The 25,590-nt window shown below is 44.2% G+C and overlaps 1 protein-coding gene across 1 annotated transcript in view; it reads right to left on the bottom strand.

Moving 5' to 3' along the window:
• The window catches only part of LOC139266825 (protein eva-1 homolog C), a 328,149-nt gene that overhangs the window by 30,119 nt on the left and 272,440 nt on the right, over positions 1-25,590 (bottom strand). The window contains exons 5-6 of the mRNA XM_070884432.1: positions 10,936-11,100; positions 6,699-6,860 (exon numbers count right to left, since the gene is read on the bottom strand). Of these exons, the coding sequence (XP_070740533.1) occupies positions 6,699-6,860; positions 10,936-11,100 (327 nt within the window). The remainder of the gene's footprint in view (positions 1-6,698; positions 6,861-10,935; positions 11,101-25,590) is intronic.

Raw genomic sequence — 25,590 nt, 5'->3', positions numbered from 1 at the left:
TTGGTCTCCTGGGGAGGTCTCTTCCGCCAATGGGTAGGGAAGAAGACCTCCCTGTGTGCTGTGACTCCCTCCATAAATATATGAAGGGAGTCATGGGAGAACCTGGGTGCAGCCCTGCACCTCTGTGCTGTGCTTGTCAGTGTTTGCAGCACCTCAATGCTGTAGAACACTGATAGCACAAACACCAAAAGTAAGGTAGCCATGGCCCCTTTAAGGAAACCGGCTCAAGATGTGTCATGGATGACGTCAACAGACCCGCTCCTTCTAATTGGGCAGGGTAACGTGCTGGGCGGGCTTAACAAGCCCTATTAAGGCAAGTTCATTTTCCAAAGCGAGATAGAGCCAATAGCAGGGCCACGACCCATCGCCAACATCACCCGCACCAGACCTGCCAAGGCAAGGAAAATCACGGATATTTAATCTAAAATTTTCCAGGTGAAAATTTCTTGAGGCCTGTTTTCAGACTGGAATTGGACATTGCCATGGTGTCCATGCCCCAACTGGGAGGCCAGAGTCTGGCCCAAAAATGGATCTCGCTACCAGTATTTGGGCAACTGCCTGACTCACCACCATAGGCAATTTCTCCCATTATTATAAGGATGCATGTCAGGCTGTTTGCCTCACTGGCAGTGGCCCGAAAGTATGTCCTGGTAGTGGTGGAGGAGAATGGAAGGAGGGCCAATCACAGGCCGACAACAGCCATTGGAAGTTGGAAGTCTTGTGGAGCCATGGAGGGGCACCTCAGTGTTGGACATCCTGGAGAGTCAAGGGTTAACAATCAAACTTCTTTGTATCATGGAGCAACAGACTTTCCAATATAAACAGGATGGCTTTGAAATCTCATGAGAGGAATGCATAACTTGTCTTCTGCTTTTAGGGGATGGTTTTCCCCAGACACATTAGGCACTAAAGATGTCATCTTAGTAAAGGAGTTGAAATTTGCACTAGGAAAAGCTTCCTAGAGGATTGTTAAGGGGCCAATTGCCACTCAAATTTCCTGCTAGCTCTCATTAAAGAGGCTGCACGGCATTTTGGTGGATAGGGCTTGACCAAAGCCCTCTCCTAACAGCGACCAGCTGATTGGGAGTAAACAATCCATGACACAGGATTTTGAGCGCTACTTAAAGGTATATCACCTTTTACTGTTCACTTGCTGCTGGTGGTTTGAAGAGCACTTTTGAAACACCTCGGGAGACTTTCTGGCACTCTTTGTCAATTGGGGCGGACGGGTTGGGAGCAAGGCGCAACGCTAGTCACTGGGCCGCATAGCACTGCCACGTAGGAGGGGCTCATGCTTGACAAAAGGGAAATCATGCTTGGCAAACCTTTTAGAATTTTTTGAGGATGTAACTAGTAGAGTGGACAAGGGAGAACCAGTGGATGTGGTGTATTTGGACTTTCAAAAGGCTTTTGACAAGGTCCCACACAAGAGATTAGTGTGCAAAATTAAAGCACGTGGTATTGAGGGTAATGTAGTGATGTGGATAGAGAACTGGTTGGCAGACAGGAAGCAGAGCGTCGGAATAAACGGGTCCTTTTCAGAATGGCAGGCAGTGACCAGTGGGGTGGCGCAAGGTTCAGTGCTGGGACCCCAGCTATTTACAATATACATTAATGATTTAGACAAAGGAATTGAATGTAATATCTCCAAGTTTGCAGATGACACTAAGCTGGGTGGCGGTGTGAGCTGTGAGGAGGATACTAAGAGACTGCAGGATGACTTGGACAGGTTGGGTGAGTGGGCAAATGCATGGCAGATGCAGTATAATGTGAATAAATGTGAGGTTATCCACTTTGGTAGCAATAATACGAAGACAGAATATTATCTGAATGGTGACAGATTAGGAAAACGAGACCTGGGTGTCATGGTACATCAGTCATTGAAGTTTGGCATGCAGGTACAGCAGGCAGTGAAAAAGGCAAATGGCATGTTGGCCTTCATAGCTAGAGGATTTGAGTATAGGAGCAGGGAGGTCTTACTGCAGTTGTACAGGGTCTTGATGACACCACACCTGGAATATTGTGTTCAGTTTTGGTCCCCTAATCTGAGGAAGGACGTTCTTGCTATTGAGGGAGTACAGTGAAGGTTCACCAGATTGATTCCTGCGATGACAGGACTGACATATGAGAAAAGACTGGATCAACTGGGCTTGTATCCACTGGAGTTTAGAAGAATGAGAGGGAATCTCATAGAAACATATAAAATTCTGATGGGATTGGACAGGTTAGAGGCATGAAGAATGTTCCCAATGCTGGGGAGTTCCAGAACCAGGAGTCACAATCTAAGAATAAGGGGTAAGCCATTTAGGACCAAGATGAGGAGAAACCTCTTCACTCAGAGAGTGGTTAACCTGTGGAATTCTCGACCGCAGAAAGTTGTTGAGGCCAGTTCGTTAGATATATTCAAAAGGGAGTTAGACATGGCCCTTACGGCCAAAGGGATCAAGGGGTATGGAGAGAAAACAGGAAAGGGGTACTGAGGTTGAATGATCAGCCATGATCTTATTGAATGGCAGTGCAGGCTCAAAGGACCGAATGGCCTGCTCCTGCTCCTGCACCTAATTTCTATGTTTCTATGTTTCTATGCTCTTCCTTTAATTAAAAGGGCCCAAGCTGCAAACTCTGCATTAATGAAAGGGTCCTATCTGGACCAGCAGGGAGCGGGGGTGCCGGGCTAACTGCTAACAGTCCGGCACTCAAGCAGAGCACCAGGCTGACCAATCGTGGCACGGATCCCACGTTCAAAGCGCCAACAGTGCGCACGACAAGATCTGACGTTTTTTTTTAAAGAGACACACCTTTCCTTTAACTTGCGGCCGGCCGCCTGGTACACGTCCCCTGAAGCTGTCGCTGTCATCACCCAGCGCAGCTTCAGGGGGCGATACCCAATTTAGGGTCCAGGGCGCTGTGCACGGTGATGACATCATCATTGCCAGCGCAGTGGAGCTCTGCGGGTTACCGCCACCTTAAACTCCCACCGAATTTAGCGAGAGCCGTTAGCGGCGCTGCGCCCAGGTGAAAATTCATTTGCGCACGGGGGCGCTATCGGGAGGCACAAACAACCCGAATTTCTAGACCTAAGTGCTGTGCTACTCTACCTCATAGGAGTCACCAGGAGAAAGGGAGTGCTTGATCATCGGCATCTTACTTGGGATCCCCCTTAGTCTTTAGGAGGAATGGGAGGAGGGCATGAGATCAGACAGAGCAGCACTAGCTGCTGCAGGAAAGCGGGACAGGAGGATGAGGTGGACTCCTTTCGCCCCCGTGGGTACAGGTCATCCCTCCTCTTGTGGACCTCCTCCACCAGGACCACCAGTGTCATATCCGAGAACCTTTGCGCCCTCTCACATGGTCCTTGAGCCATCCTGGAATGTGTCGCACCATGTCAGTTACCACACTTCACACCTTCGGTGGGAATGGATGCAAGGAGCCCACACTGCTCCATGAAAATTGTGTCTAATCAGAGTTTGTGTGCTAAACCTTCAGTTATCTGCTTTAGCACCTCCAGGCAAGTTCAAATGAAGATAATCAGCAATCGGGGCCAAAGCTAAAACTAGACTTTCAAACAAGCGTGTCTTATTAGCACAGATCCATTAAGTGCCTGTTTTCACCCTTTCACCAAAATAACCCCCAAGTGTTTTATATGAAAAGTGCTGGTGCAAGTAATTTCGTGATGGCAATGACATCAGCCATGGATGATTAAAGTATAACTTTGCTGGCTAGGGTAGGGTAATGAAAATTAACAATAGTATTGAAAGATAACAGTTTATAATGCTTGGTTTTCAAAGAGGTTAAGAACAGTTAGGTCAGGAAGTCTTGTCTAAGAGAAGTAGCATTGGAATAAACAACTACAACTGTTTACATGAATAGTCTGTCTTCAAAGGAAATGGGAATAGATTCGTCATGAGGTCTTGGGGCAGAAATTCACCTCCGCCGGAAACAGGTCGCACCTACTGTTTCTCGTGTTTGCACCACCGCAGTGGATGCAGTGGCCTCTTGCGCGAAATTCAGCTCTTTGTCTTTTTTTCTCGAGCGGAGCGGAAGTTGGTCATAATGGGGGCGGAAGTGGGGGTGAGCGGATTGGCTTCTTAAAGGGGAGAGCCACTGCAGGCTCTGCGATTATTTTAGTTAGGTCCACTGGAAGGTTTTGGCTGGGCCAGCAGCCTGGCACACAAGACGGGGTGCCAAGCTGCCTGTTGGCGGCCTGGCCAAACCTGGGGACATAATTGTCAGGCCGACCTGGCAGTCGGCCAACAAAAAAAATAAGATGGTGGCCGCGGCAGTGCGCCCTGCCCTTTAATGACGGCCGCACTGCCATTTTGCACACACTGCAAGCACAGTGCTCCGACAAAAAAAACTGTCGGGGGCACCGCGCGGCGGCTGCATGATTTTATTACGTGAATTTTGCTTGTGGGGCGGGAGATCGGCGGTGTGCGCTTTGATGACGCACTTCGGAGGGTTCAGCAGCAGCGGGGTGGAAGTGGGAACCACCGGAAAAACCACCGAGGAGAATTTCGTGAGCGGCGGCCATTCAACCTAAAATCGGCAGCTATTTGACACTGCCGTGCGGCCACCACTTTCCGGCCATAATAGGTTTACTGGGAGGCTGAATTTCAGTCCCCTTGTCTATGACTTTGATGTAGGCAAAATATGATGTTTAAAGGAGCGTGGTTTTCAATCGTTCTTCTGAGAGCTTGAAAGATACAGAAACTGAAAAGCTGTTCTCTTTGTACACAGTTAGGCCGATCACTGTGCTGTATATCAATTACATTTATTCCGTATACTCCACCATCAAGTGTCTCATGCTTATTCAAAATGTGTTGGTGTGAATCAGAGAAGGACGGAGATTGACTGCTAACACTCAGCTACTCCTGGCTCAACATAAAACTTTTAAAAATAGCTATCTTTATGGGGGCGACCGCTTGCAAGGCCGTATCCATGCCTGGAAAACTTGGAGGAGCAGATCCTGTACCTGCTCCATTTAGGGCTGCCCAGTTTCTCTGAGGGATCCTAAAATAGGCATTGGATACCTCATTGGAACGTGCAAGGGGTCTAACACCTGTTTTAGGCAGCCATCTCGACACTTGAAACCTGCCCAGACTCAATATTCGATTGTCATCTCTGAGACATCGTTCAGGTACAGAACGTTGGCTGCCTAGTTGGCCCTCATTCCACCCATTTACGCACGTAAACGGGCCAAACATGGATTGAACCGCTCCATATCCTTGTCCATCCCTAGCTCTGTAATTTCTTCCAGTCTTACAACAACTATAACAACTTGTATTTATATAGCGCCTTTAGGATAGTGAAATGTCCCAAGGCACTTCACAGGAGTGTTATGCAATAAAAATTTGACACTGAGTCGCATAAGTAGAAATTAGTGCATTGGTCAAAGAGGTAGGCTTTAAGGAGCGTCTTGAAGGAGGAAAGAGAGGTAGAGAGGCGGCGTGGTTTAGGCAGTGAGTTCCAGAGCTTGGGGCCTAGTTAACAGAAGGCACGGCCACTAATGGTTGAGCAATTACAATCAGGGATGCTCAGGAGGGCAGAATTAGAGGAGCGCAGACATCTCAGGGAGTTGTGGAGCTGGAGAAGATTACAGAGATAGGGAGGGGCGAGGCCATGGAGGGATTTGAAAATAAGGATGAGAATTTTGAAATCGAGGCATTGCTTAACAGGAAACCAATGTAGGTCAGCGAGCACAGGGGTGATGGGTGAGCGGAACTTGGTGCGAGTTAGGACATGGGCAGCCGAGTTTTGGATCACCACTAGTTTACGTAGGATATGGGAGGGTGCATTGGAATAGTCAAGTCAAGAGGTAACAAAGGCATGGATGAGGGCTTCAGCAGCAGATGAGCTGAGACAAGGGCAGAGATGGGCGATGGTACAGAGGTGGAAATAGGCCGTCTTAGTTATACTGTGGATATGTGGTCGAAAGCTCATTTCAGAGTCAAATATGACACCAAGATTGCGAACAGTCTGGTTCAGCCTCAGACAGGAGTTGGGGAGAGGGATGGAGTCAGTCTCTAGGGAACAAAGTTTGTGGCGGGGACCAAAAACAATGGCTTTGGTCTTCCCAATATTCAATTGGAGAAAATTTCTGCTCATTCAGAATTGGATGTCGGACAAGTAGTCTGACTGACAAGTTAGAGACCGTGGAGAGGTCGAGAGAAGTGATAGTGAGGTAGAGCTACGTGTCATTAGCGTACATATGGAAACTGACGCTGTGTTTCCGGATGATGTTGCCAAGGGGCAACATGTAAATGAGAAATAGGAGGGGGCAAAGGATAGATCCTTGGGGGACACCAGAGGTAATGACCCCAACCACCAAACTCTTTGTTGCCCTGATTGTGGCCTCTTGTAATCCCCCTACTTATTCTCACCATTGGCAGCAAAATCTTCAGCCTACCAAGGGCCTAATCTCTGGAATGCCTTCCAGAAATCTCTCTGCCTCTCTGCTTCTCTCTCCTCCTTTAAAAACCTTCACAAAAGCCAAGACTTGGTTTGACCAAGACTTCAAATACTAACCGCTCTCTTCTTATGGGTTTTCCTAATAACTAGCTGTAACACACCTTGAGATGTTCTTTATGTTAAAGGTGTTCTAGAAATGCAAGTTGTTTTTTAGAAAGAAAAGTTTCTTCCCTTACCATTATTAGTTTTTCCCACTAAGTAACAAAACAAATTTGAACATATTGACCTACCTATGATATAAGAATAGGTTTCCAGAATGTTGCTTAATAATGCCATCTCAGTCCGAATGCCTCTTGTTTCCAGAAGTTGTTTGTCAATTTCATCCACTGGGGCTGGTAGGGGTTTAGTGTCCATTGGGTAATTAAAAGCTGATCTTCCTTTCTTCTTTTCTTCTGCATTCACACAGAAAATTATCAAATTAAATTTCAAAGAAGTAAAATACTACCCAATACATAGTATGCCAAGCAATGGTATGAAACTCTTATTCATGTGAAAATTATAAAGTCATGATGCACTTACGATAAAATTTTAAACAATAATTTTAAACCATATAGGAAAAAAAGCATAGATATATTGCAGGTGTTGTGTGACAGGGCTGCAATCCACCATGTGTGACTCCTGTGTATAACAGTAACTTTTCTTAGACTTTAGACCAAACACATTAAACCATTGTTCCCCAATTCTCCTAAGTAAAAGGTGGAGCCGTTGGATTTTATTGCTACCTTCAAAGGCTCTTTTATTATATTTAGCCAAGACAAGATATAACTTCCTCTCACAAGTTATAGATAAGAAATGTTAATAATTTAATTTACATTTGCTAAGGGTTGGCAATGCTTCTGTAATAGAAGCATTGAGATGTTATCAGCTACCTCCCAGGCTTTGCCTCGAGCTGTTAAATTTTAATATACTCTAAACAAGTTATCCAGGAAATCCTGATTTTTTTTTTTTGGTTTAATATCTTTCATTCAATTGTTATGGAAGATCTGAAAAATAGACTTCTCTACATTGCAGATGTGGTTGTATCTTAAACAAAGTTAAATACAATGCCAAAAATCTGCAGCCCTTCCAACACATTCCTATCGTATCTCTGCAGGAGTCAGCAAAAGGGTCAGAAATTAGGCCAGAACACAGATATGCTGTTTCTGGCTTTATTTTGGGGATTCTATGAGACCAATCGGGCCCGTACAAGATCAGTGGTGTAGGCCAGGGTGGGGCCGAGGATTCTCATATGGGGACCTCCCACATGCTCAACCTATCATCAGTTGGGTGCATCACGGGCAGTGGAATGCTTGGTGATACCAGGCCTACCAGGCCATCAAATGGCACAAGTGAAAAGCGAAGGCTGAGGGATGACCAAATAGAGATCTTTAAAATTATGAAAGGTTTTGATCGCGTAGACACAGAGAGAACAAGAGGCCATCATTATAAGATAGTCACCAAAAAATCAAACAGAGAATTCAGAAGAAACTTATTTACCCAGAGAGTGGTGAGAATGTGGAACTCGCTACCACAGGGAGTGGTTGAAGCGAATAGTATAGATGCATTTAAGGGGAGGCTAGATAAACTTATTAGGGAGAAAGGAATTAAGGGTTATGTTGATAGAGTTAGATGAGGAAGGATGGTTTGAGTGGAGCATAAACGCCAGCATGGACTGGTTGGGCCGAATGGCCTGTGTCTGTGCCCTATATCCTATGTAATCCCATGTAAAAATAAATTGGGCCCCACCTGCTGGTCTAGGGCAAAACTGGGGATGCCAACTCTGGTTGGACATATTCCTGGAGATTTTATCACGTAACATATGGTCACACAATATTTTATTGCTTGCCATTTAGGATGGGGAGTAAAGAGAATGAGAAAGCGAATCCTTCGGACCTAGAGTATGAGAGAGGATAGCAACAAATACTAGAGTAAGGACAGGATCCTGAAAATCACTGATGTCACTAAAGGTTCAAGAATAAAAGTACTATTCTGTCAGGGTTCTGACAAAAGTTCATTGACCTGAAATGTTTCTCTCTCCACAGATTCTGCCTGACCTGCTGAGTATTTCCAGCATTGTCTGTCTTTATTTCAGATTTCCAGCATCTGCAGTATTTTGCTCAATATCACCAGTGAAATAAATAAGCTGAAAATCATGCTGTTGATCATAAACTGTTTTAGATATTTCAAAATAATTGATAATTTGAAAGTTACAATAGCTTCTATCTATCTATTTATATATTAAAAATCTTACATCTGCATGCATTTCCTGTCACCTTTTTCCATTATAAATTCCAATATAAACTCCTTATAATGGAAATTGCCTTAGTAAACTTGTCACACTGCACATCAATAGTGGCACTGCAGCACACCAGTTTTGCATTTCTCAGCAACTCGGCCTGCACGGAGATAAATTCCTATGCTCCATCCAACTCAACTTCTCTGCTTCCCAAACATTTGTAAATTTTGCTATTCAACTATAAATATTAATACTAAATCAGTGTTACATAAAAATAAGGTCTGAATTTATGACTTGAAAATGGGGACTGAATTACATCTGCACATCCTGCCCAATTATCTCTAACCCCTCCTTCGCCCTCTAACCCCTCCTTCGCCCTCTAACCCCTCCTTCACCCTCTAACCCCTCCTTCGCCCACTAACCCCTCCTTCGCCCACTAACTCTTGCTTCGCCCTCTAACCCTTGCTTCGCCCTTTAACCTTTCCTTCGCCCACTAACCCCTCCTTCGCCTGAAGATTACACTTGATTTTGACTCCAATGTATGATGCTACATATCTACAAGTATCTTACATCTCTGCATATTTCCCGGCTATAAAATCTTACTTCCTGTTGTCAGGGTTATTGTCACAGTTTTGTGCTAACTTTATCCATTATAAATTCTTAAGTCCACATTTAAAATGAAAAGGTCTTATTTCATCCCATTCCTGAAACTATGTAAATTCCCACTAATTGCACAAAATGCATTCTGAAAATTCTTCATAGGAACATGCAGGATCAGTAATGTTTTGTCTATATGTGGTCATTATGCATCAGTACCTTTATGCTTTCTTCCTTTTAAGATCTAAATATGCTATCCCATATGCTCCTCTTGAATATTCAATATGTTGAAATTAAGGCCAAGAAATTGGCCATCTTAGCACCTCCCGCTATCGCCTCCGGGGGGGGTGATAACGGGACGCTAACGACTTACCGACTGGGCGCGACAAAAGAAACCCTCCCGCTAACTTCGGCGAGAGGTTTGCGGTGGCGGTAACACCTTGCGCATGATCTCCTGCGCCTGGTGATCGTGACGTCATTGTCCTGCGCATCAGCCCGATTGCGGCCTGGACCCGAACTTCGGTTCCACCCCCTGCAGCATCGCCAGGTGACAACACTGACAGCTGCAGGAGGCGTTGTTCGGGAGGCCTGGTGCTTAGGGGGCACAAGTTAAAAGGGATGATGGTGTGGTAAGCAGAAAAATTGTTTAAATGCAGAATGTCAATTGTTGCCATTTTTCTTTGGCCACAATCAATCAGCCCAGCACCCTGCTGGAGTTCTTGGGGTTGATCGAGCCGGATCACAGTTGCCGTCAGGGACCAGCTAATTCATCCCAATGCAGATCCCGCAGCGATGGCCCTTCCCTTTAAGGGAGGGAAGAAGCCTCGGATCGCAGCAGCGTTGCACAGCCCATTGTGCAGCGCTGCACCATGACTGCACCCCCTTTATCTTTTAGTACTCCCACATAAGTGATAGTGCTTGATTTAGCACTCCACTTCCTTCCTGGAGTGTTAACACCAAATTTAGAGAACACTCAGAATCATTAGCGCCTGCCGCTAATTTTTCCAGCTTTCAAAAGTTAGCACCCCAAATGCGTTGCTCCTGAATTTTGCCCCATAAGTGCCTTTTTTTTCTCAATAACTGAAATTTATATTGTCAAAAGGATTGAAACTAAATACATTTTTAAAAACATGCATTTTGCATTAACATGATTACATTTATCTATTGAATTATCTCTTGAATCTTTGAATGCCTTCATTAAAGTTTTATTTGAAGGCTGCAGGCTCTCCCAAATAACTGGGCTTGGGTTTAATATTTTTTCCCAGCGCTATTACACTGTTAGCTGAAGGCAGGTCCAGTGTGCACAGTTTCCTAGGGCACATCTGTAGTTTTTAAAGTCAAACCGTTTATTTCTTGAAAATAAGTATTTGTTATTTTATTTGTATTTCGAGGGATCCCTTTGGGGCCTTGCATTCATCCACTTCATTTGAATGGCAGCAGCAGGTGATGTAGAGCTCAGATTTCCTTCATACAATGTCACCCCACTATCTATTCTATGTTAATGGATGAACATTGGGGATCTCTATACAGAGAAGCCCCGCAACTACAAATAATTAAACAACAATTAGCATTTAATTTTTTTTTAATTGCCATCTATCTTGATGTAGTTGGTTCTCCGTTAATACTTCCTTTTAAAATGATGCAAAATAACATACCTGGCACAGAAGCTTCTGTTATAAAGGGTAGCACATCATGGGAGAAGACACCATCGCCTATAATGTTAGGATCATAAGGCTTGGGGTGTGGTGGAAAATTGGGGTGGTGAATCCCTTTATAATGAGTTGGCTTGGGGTTGGTTTCATCCAGCAGTTTCTTAGGCACTGTAACAGAGTAAATAGTATTGTATTGAGTCAAAATTAAAGCTCTAGAAAATTGATCGCATCGAAACAATATCCGTTTGTAAGCCTAAATGGACTTAATTAAAACCATAAATCAAATCTAACTATCATTCTCCATTATGTATCCTGGCATTCTCAGAGACATAAAGCAGGTAGAAAAAAAATTATGTAATCCGATATTGATTTGAATTGGCATTAAGATTAGATGGAACTTCTTAGACTAGAAATTACTGTTGTCAATTATAGCAGATGAATGCTCAACATGTTTGGCGTTCGTACATCTGCTGTTTTCAGGGAGCTGTTAACCCATTGATTTCAAGCGGATAAAGACTCTGGTAAAATAGAAGACGGAGGAATATCAAATAAACACATTAAACATTCACCTGCTATTACAGCCAGCAACAATTTCTACTCGTTTTTTTTTCAAGTTTAACCCTTTGAGGTTCTGAAATTTTTATTTGAAAATGCACATTTGTTAGTACAGGTATATATATATTTGTCAATATGTTACAATAAGTTGGGCTGCTACAACTGAGCTAGAGAGAGATATTAGCCTGCAGTGTTTTGCCCCTGATCATTATCTAGTGACACCTACTGGAATGCAGCATGTGTGCATGTCAAGTGAACATAGGATTGGGCTTCATTTGAAGCCATCTCAGGATCAGATAGTCTGCTGATACTTTCTGTCAAGAATCACATTAGAGGGCTGATGGAACTTGTGAAGTTGTGCGCCAGCATAAATAAGTTGGTACAGCCAATTTTCTGATTTCATTTATTTAAAAAATAAAGCATGGGAAACCAGCCATTAAGCATTGCCACTAGGCAAGGTTCCGTGCCCCAAGCCTGCATTCCGAAAATTCCTTGTGTCTTCAGGGACAGAGAAAAGGAGCAGAAAATTAGAAACACAAAATAATGAGCATCTTTTATTTTATAGGGAATTCAGATAGAAAGACTAACCCTGTACCCAACAAATATACAAGTACAAATCAGCAACTAGTAAAGAAAATTGTTCAATTACAGAAAGAGGTTTCTATTTCATAAAGAAAAAAAGCAAACTACCATATATATACACCATTACACTGCCTGTAAATGCTGTTTATTGGAAATTCAAATGTAGTGGATATATTTTTAAGGACTTGGGAAATTATTTAAAATTTGTAAACAGCTTTCTATATTTAATGATTTATCAATTTATATTAATGATTTAGACTTTAGAATCGAAAACACAATTTCTAAATTTGCGGATGACACCAAATTGAGGGGGATAGTTAATATTGATGAGGACTGCAACAAATTACAGGAAGACATTAATAAACTTGGAGAATGGGCATATAATTTGCAAATGAAATTCAACACAGATAAATGTGAGATATTACATTTTGGTAGGAAGAATAGGGAGCGAGTCTGGGTGGGGTAGATGAGCAAAGGGATCTCAGAGTACAAATGTCGGGAATGGTAGCATAGTGATAATGTTACTTGACTATTAATCCATAGGCTTGGACTAATGATCCAGAAACGTGAATTCAAAACTCACCATGGCAGCTGGGGGAATTACATTCAGTTAATTAAATAAATCTGAAATAAAAAGCTAGTATCAGTTATGGTGACCATGAAACTATCGGATTGTTGTAAAAAAAACACTAATGTCCTTTGGGGAAGGAAATCTGCCGTCCTTACCTGGTCTGGCCTATGTGACTCCAGACCCGCAGCAATGTGGTTGTTGACTCTTAACAGCCCTCTGAACTCGCCGAGCAAGCCTCTCAGTTGTAACAAAACTGCTACGACCAACAATAAAACCGGGCAGACCACCTGGCATCGACCTCAGCACCGGCTCTGAAAATAACAAATGCACACCTAGCCCAGTCGACCCTGCAAAGTCTTCCTCGCCAACATCTGGGGTCTTGTGCCAAAATTGGGAGAGCTGTCCCACAGACTAGTCAAGCAACAGTCTGACATTGTCATACTCACAGAATCGTACCTTTCAGTCAATGTCCCAGACTCCTCCATCATCATCCCTGAGTGTGTCCTGTCCCACTGGCAGAACAGACCCACGAGGGCGGGCGGCACAGTGGTATACGGTCAGGAGGGAGTGGCTCTGGGAGTCTGCAACAATGACTCTGGACACCATGAAGCCTCATGGCTTCAGGTCAAGCATGGGCAAGGAAACCTCCTGCTGATCACCACCTACCACCCTCCCTCAGCTGATGAATCATTACTCCTCCATGTTGAACACCACTTGGAAGGAGCAAGGGCACAGAATGTGCTCTGGGTGGGGGACTTCAATGCCAATCACCAAGAGTAGCTCGATAGCCCATTACTGATCGAGTCCTGAAGGATATAGCTGTCAGATTGGGCCTGTGGCAGGTGATGAGAGAACCAACAGGAGGGAAATACCTATTTGATCTCGTCCTCACCAATCTATCTGTCACAGATGCATCTGTCCATGACAGCATTGGTAGCAGCGACACCACATAGTCATTATGGAGACAAAGTCCCATCTTCATACTGAGGACACCCTCCATCATGTTGTGAGGCACTACCACCATGCTAAAAAGGAAGATTCAGAACAGATCTAGCAGCCCAAAACTGGGCATCCATGAGGCACTGTTGACCATTAGCAGCAGCAGAATTGTATTCCACCACAATCTGTAACCTGATGGCCCGGCATATCCCTCACTCTACCATTACCATCAAGCCAGATGACCAACTTTGGTTCAATGAGGAGTGTAGAAGAGCATGCCAGGTGCAGCACCAGGCATACCTAAAAATGAGGTGTCTACCTGGGGAAGCTGCAACACAGGACTACATGCATGTTAAAAAGCAGAAGCACATGCCATTGACAGTGGTAAGCGATCTCACAATCAACGGATAAGATCAAAGCTCCGTGGTCCTGCCGCATCCAATCGTGAATGGTGGTGGGCCATTAAATAACTAATGGGAGGAGGAGGCTCCATGAATATCCCTATACTCAATGATGGTGGAGTCCAGCACATGAGTGAAAAAGACCAGGCTGTAGTGTCTGCTGGAGTCATACCTAGTAGAAAGGAGGATGGTTGTGGTGGTTAGAGGTCAATCATCCCAGCCCCAGGACATTGCTGTAGGAGTTCCTCAGGGCAGTGTCCCAGACCCCACCATCTTCAGCTGCTTCATCAATGACTTTCCCTCCATCATAAGGTCAGCAGTGGGAATGTTCGCTGATAATTGCACAGTATTCAGTTCCATTCGCAACTCCTCAGATAATGAAGCAGTCCATGCCCACATGCAGCAAGACATGGACGACATTCAGGCTTGGGCTGATAAGTGGCAAGTAACATTCGTGCCACACAAGTGCCAGGCAATGACTATCTCCAACAAGAGAGAGTTTAACCACTGCCCCTTCACATTAAACGACATTACCATCTTCGAATCTCGTACCATCAACATCCTGGGGGCACCATTGACCAGAAATTTAACTGGACCAGCTACATAAATACTGTGGCAACAAAAGCAGGTCAGAGGCCGGTAAGCATCTCACCTCCTGACTCCCCAAAGACTTTCCACCATCTACAAGGAACAAGTCAGGAGTGTGATGGAATACTCTCCACTTGCCTGGATGAGTGTAGCTCCAACAACACTCAAGAAGCTCAACACCATCCAGGACAAAGCAGCCCACTTGATTGGCACCCCAAGCACCCCCTTAAACATTCAGTCCATGCATCACCGTGGCTGCAGTGTGTACCATTTACAAGATTCACTGCAGCAACTCGCCAAGGCCTCTTCGGCAGCACCTCCCAAACCCGCGACCTATACCACCAAGAATGACAATGGCAGCAGATACGTGGGAACACTATTACCTTCCCTCCAAGTCACACACCATCCTGACTTGGAAGTATATTGCCATTCCTTCATCGTCGCTGGGTCAAAATCCTGTAACTCCCTCGCTAACAGTACCGTGGGAGTACTTTCACTGCAGACTGAAGTGGTTCAAGAAGGCAGCACACCACTATCTTCCCAAGCGCAAGGATGGGCAATAAATGCTGGCCTTGCCAGCGATGCCCACGTCTCAGGAACGAATAAAAAAATATACATAAGTCACAAAAAGTAGCAAGACAGGTTAACAAGGCCATAAAAAAGCAAATGAGGCACTAGGGTTTATTTCTAGAGGGATAGAATTAAAAAGTATTGAAGTTATGCTAAACTTGTATCGAACCTTGGTTAGACCACACTTGGAGTATTGCATACAATTCTGTCACCATATTATAAAAAGGATATAGAGACATTGGAGAGGGTGCAGAGAAGATTTACAAGGATGAGACCAGAAATTGGAGGGTATACATCATCATCATAGGCAGTCCCTCGGAATCGAGGAAGACTTGCTTCCACTCCCAAAGTGAGTTCTTTGATGGCTGAATAGTCCGATACGAGAGCCACAGACCCTGTTACAGGTGGGACAGTTGCCGCGAGCTCCTTCCGCTGTCTGCGCTTGGCCTCTTCATGCTCCTTGCATCGAGACTCAAAGAGCTCAACGCCCTCCCGGATGGACTTTCTCCACCTCGGGCGGTCTGCGGCCAGGGTCTCCCACATGTCAGTGGTGATGTCGCACTTTACCAGGGAGGCTTTGAGGATGTCCTTATAATGTTTCCGCTGTCCTCCTTAGGCTCGTTTATCATGAAGGAGCTCTGCATAAAGCATTTGCTTAGGGAGTCTCGTATCTGGCATGCGTACTATGTGGCCTGCCCAGCGTAGCTGATCGAGTGTGGTCAGTGCTTCAATACTGGGAATGTTAGCCTGGTCGAGGACACTGATGTTGGTGCGCCTGTCCTCCCAGGATATTTGCAGGATCTTGCAGAGACATCGTTGGTGATATAACTCCAGCGACTTGAGGTGCCTTCTATACATCATCCATGCCTCAGATCCATACAGGAGGCGGGTATTACTACAGCCGTGTAGACCATGAGTTTGGTGGTAGATTTGAGGGCCTGGTCCTCAAACACTCTTTTCCACAGGCAGCCGAAGGCTGCGCTGGCGCACTGGAGGGTATACATATCAGAAAAAGATGAACAGACTGGGTCTCTTTACGCTTGAAAAAATGGCTGAAGGGTGACCTAATTGAGTTCAAATTAGGAAAGGTTTTGATAGAGTAGATACAGAGAGACTGTTTCCATTTGTGGGGAAGAGCATAACTAGAGGCCATAAATATAAAATAGTCACCGAGAAATCAAACAGAGAATTGAGAAGAAACGTCTTTACCCAGAGAGTGGTGAGAATGTGGAACTCACTACCACAGTGTCAGCTGTGGTTCAGTGGGGAGCACACTTGTCTCTGAATCAAAAGGTTGTGGGTTCAAATCCCACTCCAGGAACTTGAGCACATAAATCTAAGCTAACACTCCAGTGCAGTGCTAAAGGAGTGCTGCACTGTCGGAGATGCAAGCTTTTGGATGAGATGTTAAACCAAGACCCCGTCTACCCTCTCAGGTGGACGTAAAAGATCCCATGGCACTATTTCGAGAAAGGCCAGGGGAGCTATCCTGGTGTCCTGGCTAATATTTATCTCTCAATCAACATAACAAAAACAGATTATCTGGTCATTATCACATTGCTATTTGTTGGAGTTTGCTGTGCGCAAGTTGGCTGCCACGTTTCCCACATTACAACAGTGACTGCACTCCAAAAGTGCTTCATTGGCTGTAGAGCACTTTGAGATGTCTGGTGGTCATGAAAGATGCTATATAAATGCAAGTCTTTTTTCTTTCACAGGAGGGTGGTTGAAGTGAATAGTATAGGTGCATTTAAAGAGAGGCTAGACAAGCATATGAGAGAGAAGAGAAGAGAGGGTTATGTTGATAGAATTAATAGAGGAAAAACGGGAGGAGATTTGAGTGGAGCATAAACGCCAGCATGGACTGGTTGGGCCGAATGCCCTGTTTCTGTGCCATGTATCCTATGTAATCCTATGAATTTGAAAATTATTTTTGTTATCTTTATGCTTCTTCACACCTTGCAGCATTCCACGATTGAGAGTATAGGCAAATGAGCTGCTCTCATATAGTTCTGTGGCATTCTTCATTCCTCAGATATTAGATCTATTTATTTTGGCAGAAACTGTTTTTGTGAACACACCTATTTAAAATCCAACATGGAAAAATCATGTTCAGAGTGTGTGTGTACATTGCATACCGGTTTTATCTGATAAAAATCATGTACTCTACTGGAGAGGTATGTTACACAGGCAGAAAATAGCTGGAAATGAGTTTACAACTTACCCTTTACAACAATGGCACCTCACATCAATTGACAAGAAAAAGACTAGAGTTCCCACAACAATCACTATCTAATAATTCTTGCCAGAAAGTGCATGTGTCTGGATGTCAGGTGAGGACAGAATCAAGCTGTGTTGCGATAGCAAAAATCACTACTTAGGTTTGTACATTCTGGCCCGGAATTTGCAATCAGAGTCAAAGGTGTTTGCTGACAGCTCCGAATTAAGCTTCGCACAAAGATCTCGCAATCTCTGTGTCGAGAAATTTGGGTTTACTGGTGCGTGATCCAAATTGACGGAATATAGTGGGGTTCCCCTAGTGCGAGCTGCTGTGACGTCAATAAGTTGTCTAAGCAACCAATCAAAATCCAGAATTCTCATAACAGCAAACAAGGAAGTGAGTAAGCTCTTAAAATTCTAATTTTAAAAAATGTTAGAGAGAGCAAAACAAAGATCGGGGCTCTCACATGGGGAAAAGGCAAACCTGAAATATAGATGAACAAACTTTAAAACAAAATGTTAATTTTTATTAAAATGGATAAATTTGACATTGCACAATATTAAAATTATTTTTTCAGGCCCATAATTTTTGTTTAGCAGTCATTACACTATTAAAACCCCAGTTACACCTAATCATTTGGTTCTAAGTGGGGAATTTAACAACGTAATTACTGCGGAAGAGCCAACTTTTTTGTCAGCTTCCCTGATTTGAGTGATTTCACTGATTGCCGGCTCTGCAGTGCAGCCTGTGGAGGAGCAGTGAATGACAGACAACTTCAAGATTTCTGCATTGAGCCTGCACCAAATCCCAAAGTTATGGTTAGCTTCAAAGGCGGAATGACGGCAAACGCTGCTAATTTGCCGTTGTCCGGACCTCAAATTCCAGGCTGAAGAATTGCCACTTGTCGAGGTACCAGAGGGCAGCTAACACCCATACAAGGAGTCCGCACCTTAGGAGAGAAGGGGAAAAAATTGAAGACTGAAAAATGAAGACATTTTCTCCTGCTTATAAACCCCACTGGCCCACCACTATCTCCTCTGAGAGACAATATCAGAATGTTGTCATTCTTTCTCATTTTAAAAAATACCCTTAGGAGGATGAGGTCTATTAAAATAATACTTTTGGAAAAGAAACAAGGAGAATCTAGCTTTTTATGTTCTGCAGATGCTGTGAAGTTATGCTCAGTGTGCTCTTTATATTTTCCTTGATGAAGTAAATAATAAAAATATCATAGAATATTTATTCATCTCCTTGTGTTTTGGGGGTTTGATAATCCAAGACTTTCTTTATTGGTGAAATTAACCACTCACATAAACTAAGATCAATTTTTTGAGATACTTTGTATTTCAGAGACCACTCGAGTGCTCAAATTCTTCAAATCTTTTGTCATCTAAATGTTGGTTTCAGACAGCCAAACAAACTGAGAAAATCCAAAGTTTAGAAGGAGATTCGGCTTCAGATCTTACGAGTTGCATCATAAGCCAAAACATTGGGTTCTTCTTCATTTTCTAAACATTCTGATTGAATTAAAAGAGAAAACAGTGATTATTGTGGTTATAGTTTGCCTTGAATTCAATTTAATGGTAATCAGGCCAGCACATGACTTGATTTGGATTGATTTGACAGGAAGCCAGGCAGTCACTACCTGGAATAAAGAAATAAAGGTACTGATTAAGATTTAGATTAAGATTTAGATTGGATTTACTTGGGAGACCTCCTTTTTTTGGAATCAATTTGATGGGAAGATGTTCACTTCCTGGATATTGTTTGGTGTCAGGCGTGATTATGGTGCGCTGACACTGTTGAAATCCAACAGCACAAACGTGGAAAATTAATGCAATGAATATAAATCAAAAATCTTTTTTACTGCTTGATGATCTAAAGGCAGTCACACAAGTTTCAGACCAAGCCCACATTCTCTTCCTACTGATACCATCATCACATTCATATGAAAATACAACCAGAGATGTGAGTTTTCATACCAATGTGATACTAATATAGTAGGGTTTGGATTGTCCGTATCCCCTGAGGATGGAATTAAATTGTTGGCATAAAGATTACTTCGATTGAAATTACTCTCCTGCCCCCGCCACCAAAAAAAAATCCTATGTTTGTGCTTCAGCTAGGAAAGGAGTAAAGTACTCAGCTTAAAAATGGGAAAATTTACCTCACGATATTAAATGCAATTGATATAATTTGAGGCTCAGATTAATATAAGCTAAAAAGCAGGCTGTGCAATATGCTTTTTGAATTGCATATCAAAATCCAGTTTAAAAAGGCATTGTGTAACACATCACATTGTAGTAGTATTCATACTGACTGAACAAATTGTAAGGCAATAACATTATTAATGATGACGTAATTAATGATTCAGTCAGCAACAGACTTAATTTTAGCAAACCAGTCATTATGCCACTACTGATATCATTCTGTCACAAGTTTTTAATCTTTATTATCCTGCCTTTGGATACTCCACAAAATCGATGTCACAGTACAAATCTGTCTATTTTATAAATCAGAGTTAGAAACAACACACGTCATATCAATGGCACAATCAGAAAGAGCTAGCGTAAGGGATTGCTGTACTATGCATAGTAAATATCCTGGTACTCCAGTAGAAAAAGTCACGTTTTAATACCCATCTGTGAACCACAACTGGTATCTTCCAATTACTGCTGTCCTATTGCAAATACATAGCACGTCAATCAACAACTGATAAAAGACAGGTTAAAATTCCAGGTAGAAAGCTTTCATCAGAACTCAAAATGTTTACCTGAAATATTAACCCTTCTTTTTAGATGCTCCAAACCTGGGGGGCTGGCTAAGTGCAAAACATACTTGCTTATGTAAGTTTCAGGCCAGGGGTATTTGAACTTTCAGGCCTCATCTACATGCTCACCTGAAACAGACAGTAAATACCAGCTGGCTGGTGGGTAAAAGAGGACGTTTGGGTGGCCAGAGGTTTCCAGCCGGCACTAAGGAACAGTTCGCTAGCAAGCAGATAAATTGCGGGGAGGAAGATTCAGGACAGTATCATGGTAGGGCAGGGAAAGCAAGGAGTCAGAGGCAGGGAAGGCTGCAACACTCCTTGTGGAGCCCAAAGGAGCACGCCTGCTCCTCCTAATGCCACAAAGGGAAGTTTTACACTTACCTTGGAGAGTCACTTGTGTCTGCAGATCTGCAGGTCTGGAGGGAGAGCTTCGTCACTCAGACCTCAGTTCAAATGCAATCGGGATCCGCAGGATAAAATGGGAATTGGCGCAAAAGGGGTGAATTTCAATTAGGTAAGTAACCTCCTCAGTTTGTAACTGCCCACCTGCTCGGTTTTTGGTGGGTCGGAAGGATTAAAATCAAGGACTCGACTGCTGCCAACGAACAGGGTTTGTTGTCACCTAACTTCCCAAAATGAGGAATAAAGAAACGGATTTTTAAAAATCTTGTTCATTTGTAGTTTAACTTATTAATTGTGTGAATTGTAAAATTTATTCAGGTATGAGCCAATTGTTTGAAACGGGATTGTGATCTGCTTCGGAGCTAGGGTGGTTGGGGCACTCAACTGCAGAGCTACACGATCCGTTGTGAATGTTATTTTTTAAGTTTGTGCAACTTCCGAGTTCGTTGTCAGGAGTCACTTCCTAAAGTCAATCCTTGGTGTTTTTTTCTAGAATTTTTTGTTTTAATTTTAGATTTTTAACATTTGAGGGTACGGTAGCATATGTTACGGGACTAGTAATCCAGAGGCTTGGACTACGGATCCGGATACATGAGTTCAAAGCCCACGACAGCAGCTGGGGAATTTAAATTTAGTTAAATAAATAAATCTGGAATAAAAAGCTAGCATCAGTAATGGTGACTGTGAAACTACAGGATTGTCATTAAAAACCCAACTGGTCACTAATGTCCTTTAGGGAAGGAAATCTACCATCCTTACCTGATCTGGCCTATCTGTGACTTCAGACTCACAGCAATGTGGTTCCTTCTTAACTGCCCTCTGAAATGGCCTAATAAGCCATTCAGTTGTACCAGTCGGATACTAAGCATTGGACTGCAGTGGTTCACGAAGGCAGCTCACCACCACCTTCTTAAGGGCAATTAGGTATGGGTAATAAATGCTGGCCTTGCCAGCAATGCCCAGATGCCATGAATGATTTTTTTTTAAATGGCAGTTTTTTCTTTTATTTCACATACTTACTTCACATTATCTGTAATATGCACAATTTTACCACAGAAAACAAAAATGAATATATAAAACAGTTAAAGACATTGAGGCCAAAATTGGACCTAATTTCATGTGTTTCTCAGATGCAAAATGGAGTCAAAAAGATCCAATTTCGTAAGACAATGTCATGTGCCCTAAGAGCGCCTAAAATACATCTGATCCACATTAAGTCAGGCAATATTCAGAGGTCACCGGCAGTCACCTTAATCAAGCGTTAGGTCCCATGGCAACATGTATAAGAGGCCTAACGCCTATTTAAGGACCCCAGTCCAAAATTGGTCAAAAACTGAGCTGAGCTTTGCTCAGTTTTTTCGCTTCCTTCTACAGCTTCACCAGTGGCCATTAAGATGTCAAGAGGCATACAGGCATATAGGATAAAGAAAAAAAGGGAGGCTTATGACAGATGCCGAGGGCTCAATACTGCAGAAACCCTGGAGGAGTATAGAAAGTGCAAGGGTGAAATTAAAAAGGAAATTAGGACAGCAAAGAGAAAGCATGAAAAAATATTGGCAAGTAAAATCAAGGAAAACCCAAAGATGTTTTATAAATACATTGGCCCCAAGTTTCCACATGATTTGCTCCTGATTTTTAGGAGCAACTGGTGTAGAACAGAGTATCTTAGAAATCGGAATTCTCGTCATTTAGTTTGCTCCAGTTCTAATCAGTTAGAACAGTTTCACTTTGGAACAGAATTTTTTTTTCAAAAGGGGGCGTGTCCGGCCACTTACGCCTGATTTCAAAGTTTCGTGAGTGAAAACTTACTCCAAACTAACTTAGAATGGAATAAGTGAAGATTATTGTACGCTCGAAAAAACCTTGTCTACACTTTAGAAAATCAGGCATAGGTTACAAATCAGGCGTAGGGAATGGGGGGGGGGTGGTTTAAAGGGAAGTTTACAAACATTAAACACTTCAGTTTTACAAATAAAGAGCCATCATCAATAATAAATGATAAATACATCAATAAATCAACCAATAAATCAATTTTAAAAAATTAATAAGAAATTTTTTTTTTAAATCAATAAATAAAATATTTTCTACTTACCGACTGCAGCACCGGGAGCCCTCCAACAGCGTGCTGGGATGCCCCCCTCAGTGTGTCTCTGTCAGTGTCTCTATCTCTATGTCTGTCTGTGTGTCTCTCATTCTCTGTCTGTCAGTGTCTGTGTTTCTGACAGCGAGGGGAGGGGGAGGAGGGGGGTAGAGGGAGAGAGGGGGGGAGCAGAGGGAAGGAAGGGGGAGGGAAGGGGGAGGGATTGGGGAGAAGGGTGAGGGGGGAGAAGGGGGAGGGATGGGGAGAAGGGGGAGGAGGAGAGAAGGGGGAGGGGGGGAGAAGGGGGAGGGGGGGAGAAGGGGGGAGGGGGGGAGAAGGGGGGAGGGGGGGAGAAGGGGATAAAGGGGAGAAGGGGGAGAAAGGAGATGGGGAAAGGAGATGGGGGAGGAAAGGAGATGGGGGCGGGAAAGGAGATGGCGGGGGGAAGGAGTTGGGGGGGACAGGAGATTGGGGGGGGGGAAGGAGATTGGTGGGGGGAAAGATTGGTGGGGGTGGGGGGGAAGGAGAAGGGGTAGGGAGGCTGAACGGGCCGGGCCTGAGACTTTGGACAGGGCCCGTCCCCAGCACCAGATTTACAGGTAGGTGGCGTTGGGTCGGGTCGGGGGGGTGGTGGGAGGGAGGTCGGTTCGGTTCGGGTCGGGGGGAGGGAGGGAGGGCGGGAGGGAGAGGGAGGTCAGGTCGGGGGGAGGGAGGTCAGGTCGGATCCAGTCCGGGAGGGGGTGGTGGGAGTGGGTGTCGGGTCCGGAGGCGGAGGCAGGGTGGGGGGGGAGCGGGTGTCGGGTCCGGTCCGGGGGCTGGGGGGGGGGGGGGAGCAGGTGCCGGGTCCGGTCCGGGGGCGGGGGGGGGGGGGGCGGGTGTCGGGTCCGGTCCGGGGGCGGGAGTCGAGTCGGATCGGGAGGAAGCAGGAGCTGGCCGTGGGAGGAGCCTTATTCACGCAGCCCCAGTGAGGCCATTGGGCCAGGGCTAGGGACTGCGTGCTTCGGGCCCCTCCCACACAGTTTCGGGTGCCTGGAGCTACTGCACTTGCGTGTCCACTGTAGCGCGCATGTGCAGAGGTCCCGGCACTGTTTTCAGCGCAGGGACCTGGCTCCGCCCCCTACAGCTCCTGCTGCGCTGCGCCGAGGGCCAGAGGACCTGCAGGGAGGTGGAGAATACGGAGGTTTTTTTTAGGCGCACTTTGTGGCGCGAAAAACGGGCATCCAGGTCGGGACTGCGCCGTTCTAGGCGCGGCTCGAAACTTGGGCCCATTAAGAGCAAGAGGATAATTAAAGAAAGAGTAGGGCCTATTAGAGACCATGAAGGTAATCTGTGTGTGAAGGCGGAACACGTGGGTATAGTTCTTAATGAATACTTTGTGTGTGTTTTCACAAAAAAGAGGGGTGAAGTCGACATTGCAATTTGGGAGGAGGAGTGTGAAATATTAGATGAAATAAACACAGTGAGAGAGGAAGTATTAAGGGGTTTAGCATCTTTAAAAGTGGATAATTATGTTTTTGGTATGAACTCACAATCACACACAGGCTTTAAGATGGCTGATAGCTTCCGGAAGCCAGTCATAAATCCCCAGGCCCAGATGAAATGTATCCCAGGCTGTTAAGAGATCAAGAGAGGAAATAGTAGAGGCCCTGGCCATAATTTTCCAATCCACTCTGGCTACAGGTGTGGTGCCAGAGGACTGCTAATGTTGCACCTTTGTTTAAAAAGGGGGAAAGGGATAGATCGAGTAATTACAGACCAGTCAGCCTAACCTCAGTAGTGGGAAAATTATTGGAAAAAATTCTGAGGGGCAAGATAAATCTTCATTTAGAATGAAATGGATTAATCAATGACAGTCAGCATATATTTGTTAAGGAATGTTGTGTCTGATTAACTTGATTTAATTTTTTGAGGAGGTAACAAGGAGGGTTGATGAGGGTAGTGCGTTTGATGTAATGTACATGGATTTTAGCAAGGATTTTGATTAGCTCCCACATGGCAGACTGGTCACAAAAGTAAAAGCCCATGGGTCCAAAGACAAAGTGACAAGCTGGATCCAAAATTGGCTCAGAGGCAAGATGGGTGTTTTTGTGACTGGAAGGCTGTGGGGTTCCGCAGGGATCAGTACTAGGTCCCTTGCTTTTTGTGGTGTATATATCAATGATTTAGACTTGAATGTAGGGGGGTATGATTAAGAAGTTTGTAGATGATAAAAAAATTGGCCGTGTGGTTGATAATGAAGAAGAAAGCTGTAGCCTGCAGGAAGATATCAATGAACTCATCAGGTGGGCAGAACAGTGGCAAATGTAATTCAATCCAGAGAAGTGTGAGGTAATGCATTTGGGGAGTGCTAACAAGGTAAGAGAATACACAATAAATGGTAGAACACTGAAAAGTGTAGAGGAACAGAGGGACCTTGGAGTGCATGTCCACAGATACCTGAAGGTAGCAGGACAGGTAGATAAGGTGGTTAAGAAGGCATACAGGATACTTGCCTTTATTAGCCGAGGCATTGAATACATGAGCAGGGAGGTTATGCTTGAACTGTATAAAACACTAGTTAGGCCACAGCTAGAGTACTGTGTGCAGTTCTGGTCACCACATTACAGGAAAGATGTGATTGCACTAGAGAAGGTACAGAGGAGATTTATGGGGATGCTGCCTGGACTGGAGAATTTTAGCTATGAGAAAAGATTGGATAGGCTGGGGTTGTTTTCTTTGAAACAGGAGAGACCTAATTGAGGTATATAAAATTATGAGAGGCCTAGATAGAGTGGATAGGAAGGATCTATTTCCCTTAGCAGAGGGGTCAACAACCAGGGGGTATAGATTTAAAGTAATTGATAGGAGGTTTAGAGATGATTTGAGGGGAAATTCTTTCACCCAGAGGGTGGTGGGAATCTGTAACTCACTGCCTGAAAGGGTGGTAGAGGCAGAATCTCTCACCACATATAAAAAGTACTTGGATATGCACTTGAAGTG

Source organism: Pristiophorus japonicus, chromosome 7 (assembly GCF_044704955.1).
Source record: "Pristiophorus japonicus isolate sPriJap1 chromosome 7, sPriJap1.hap1, whole genome shotgun sequence".
NCBI lineage: Eukaryota > Metazoa > Chordata > Chondrichthyes > Pristiophoridae > Pristiophorus > Pristiophorus japonicus.
Note: the sequence above shows the minus strand (reverse complement) of the source record. Positions and strands in the feature narration are given on the sequence as shown.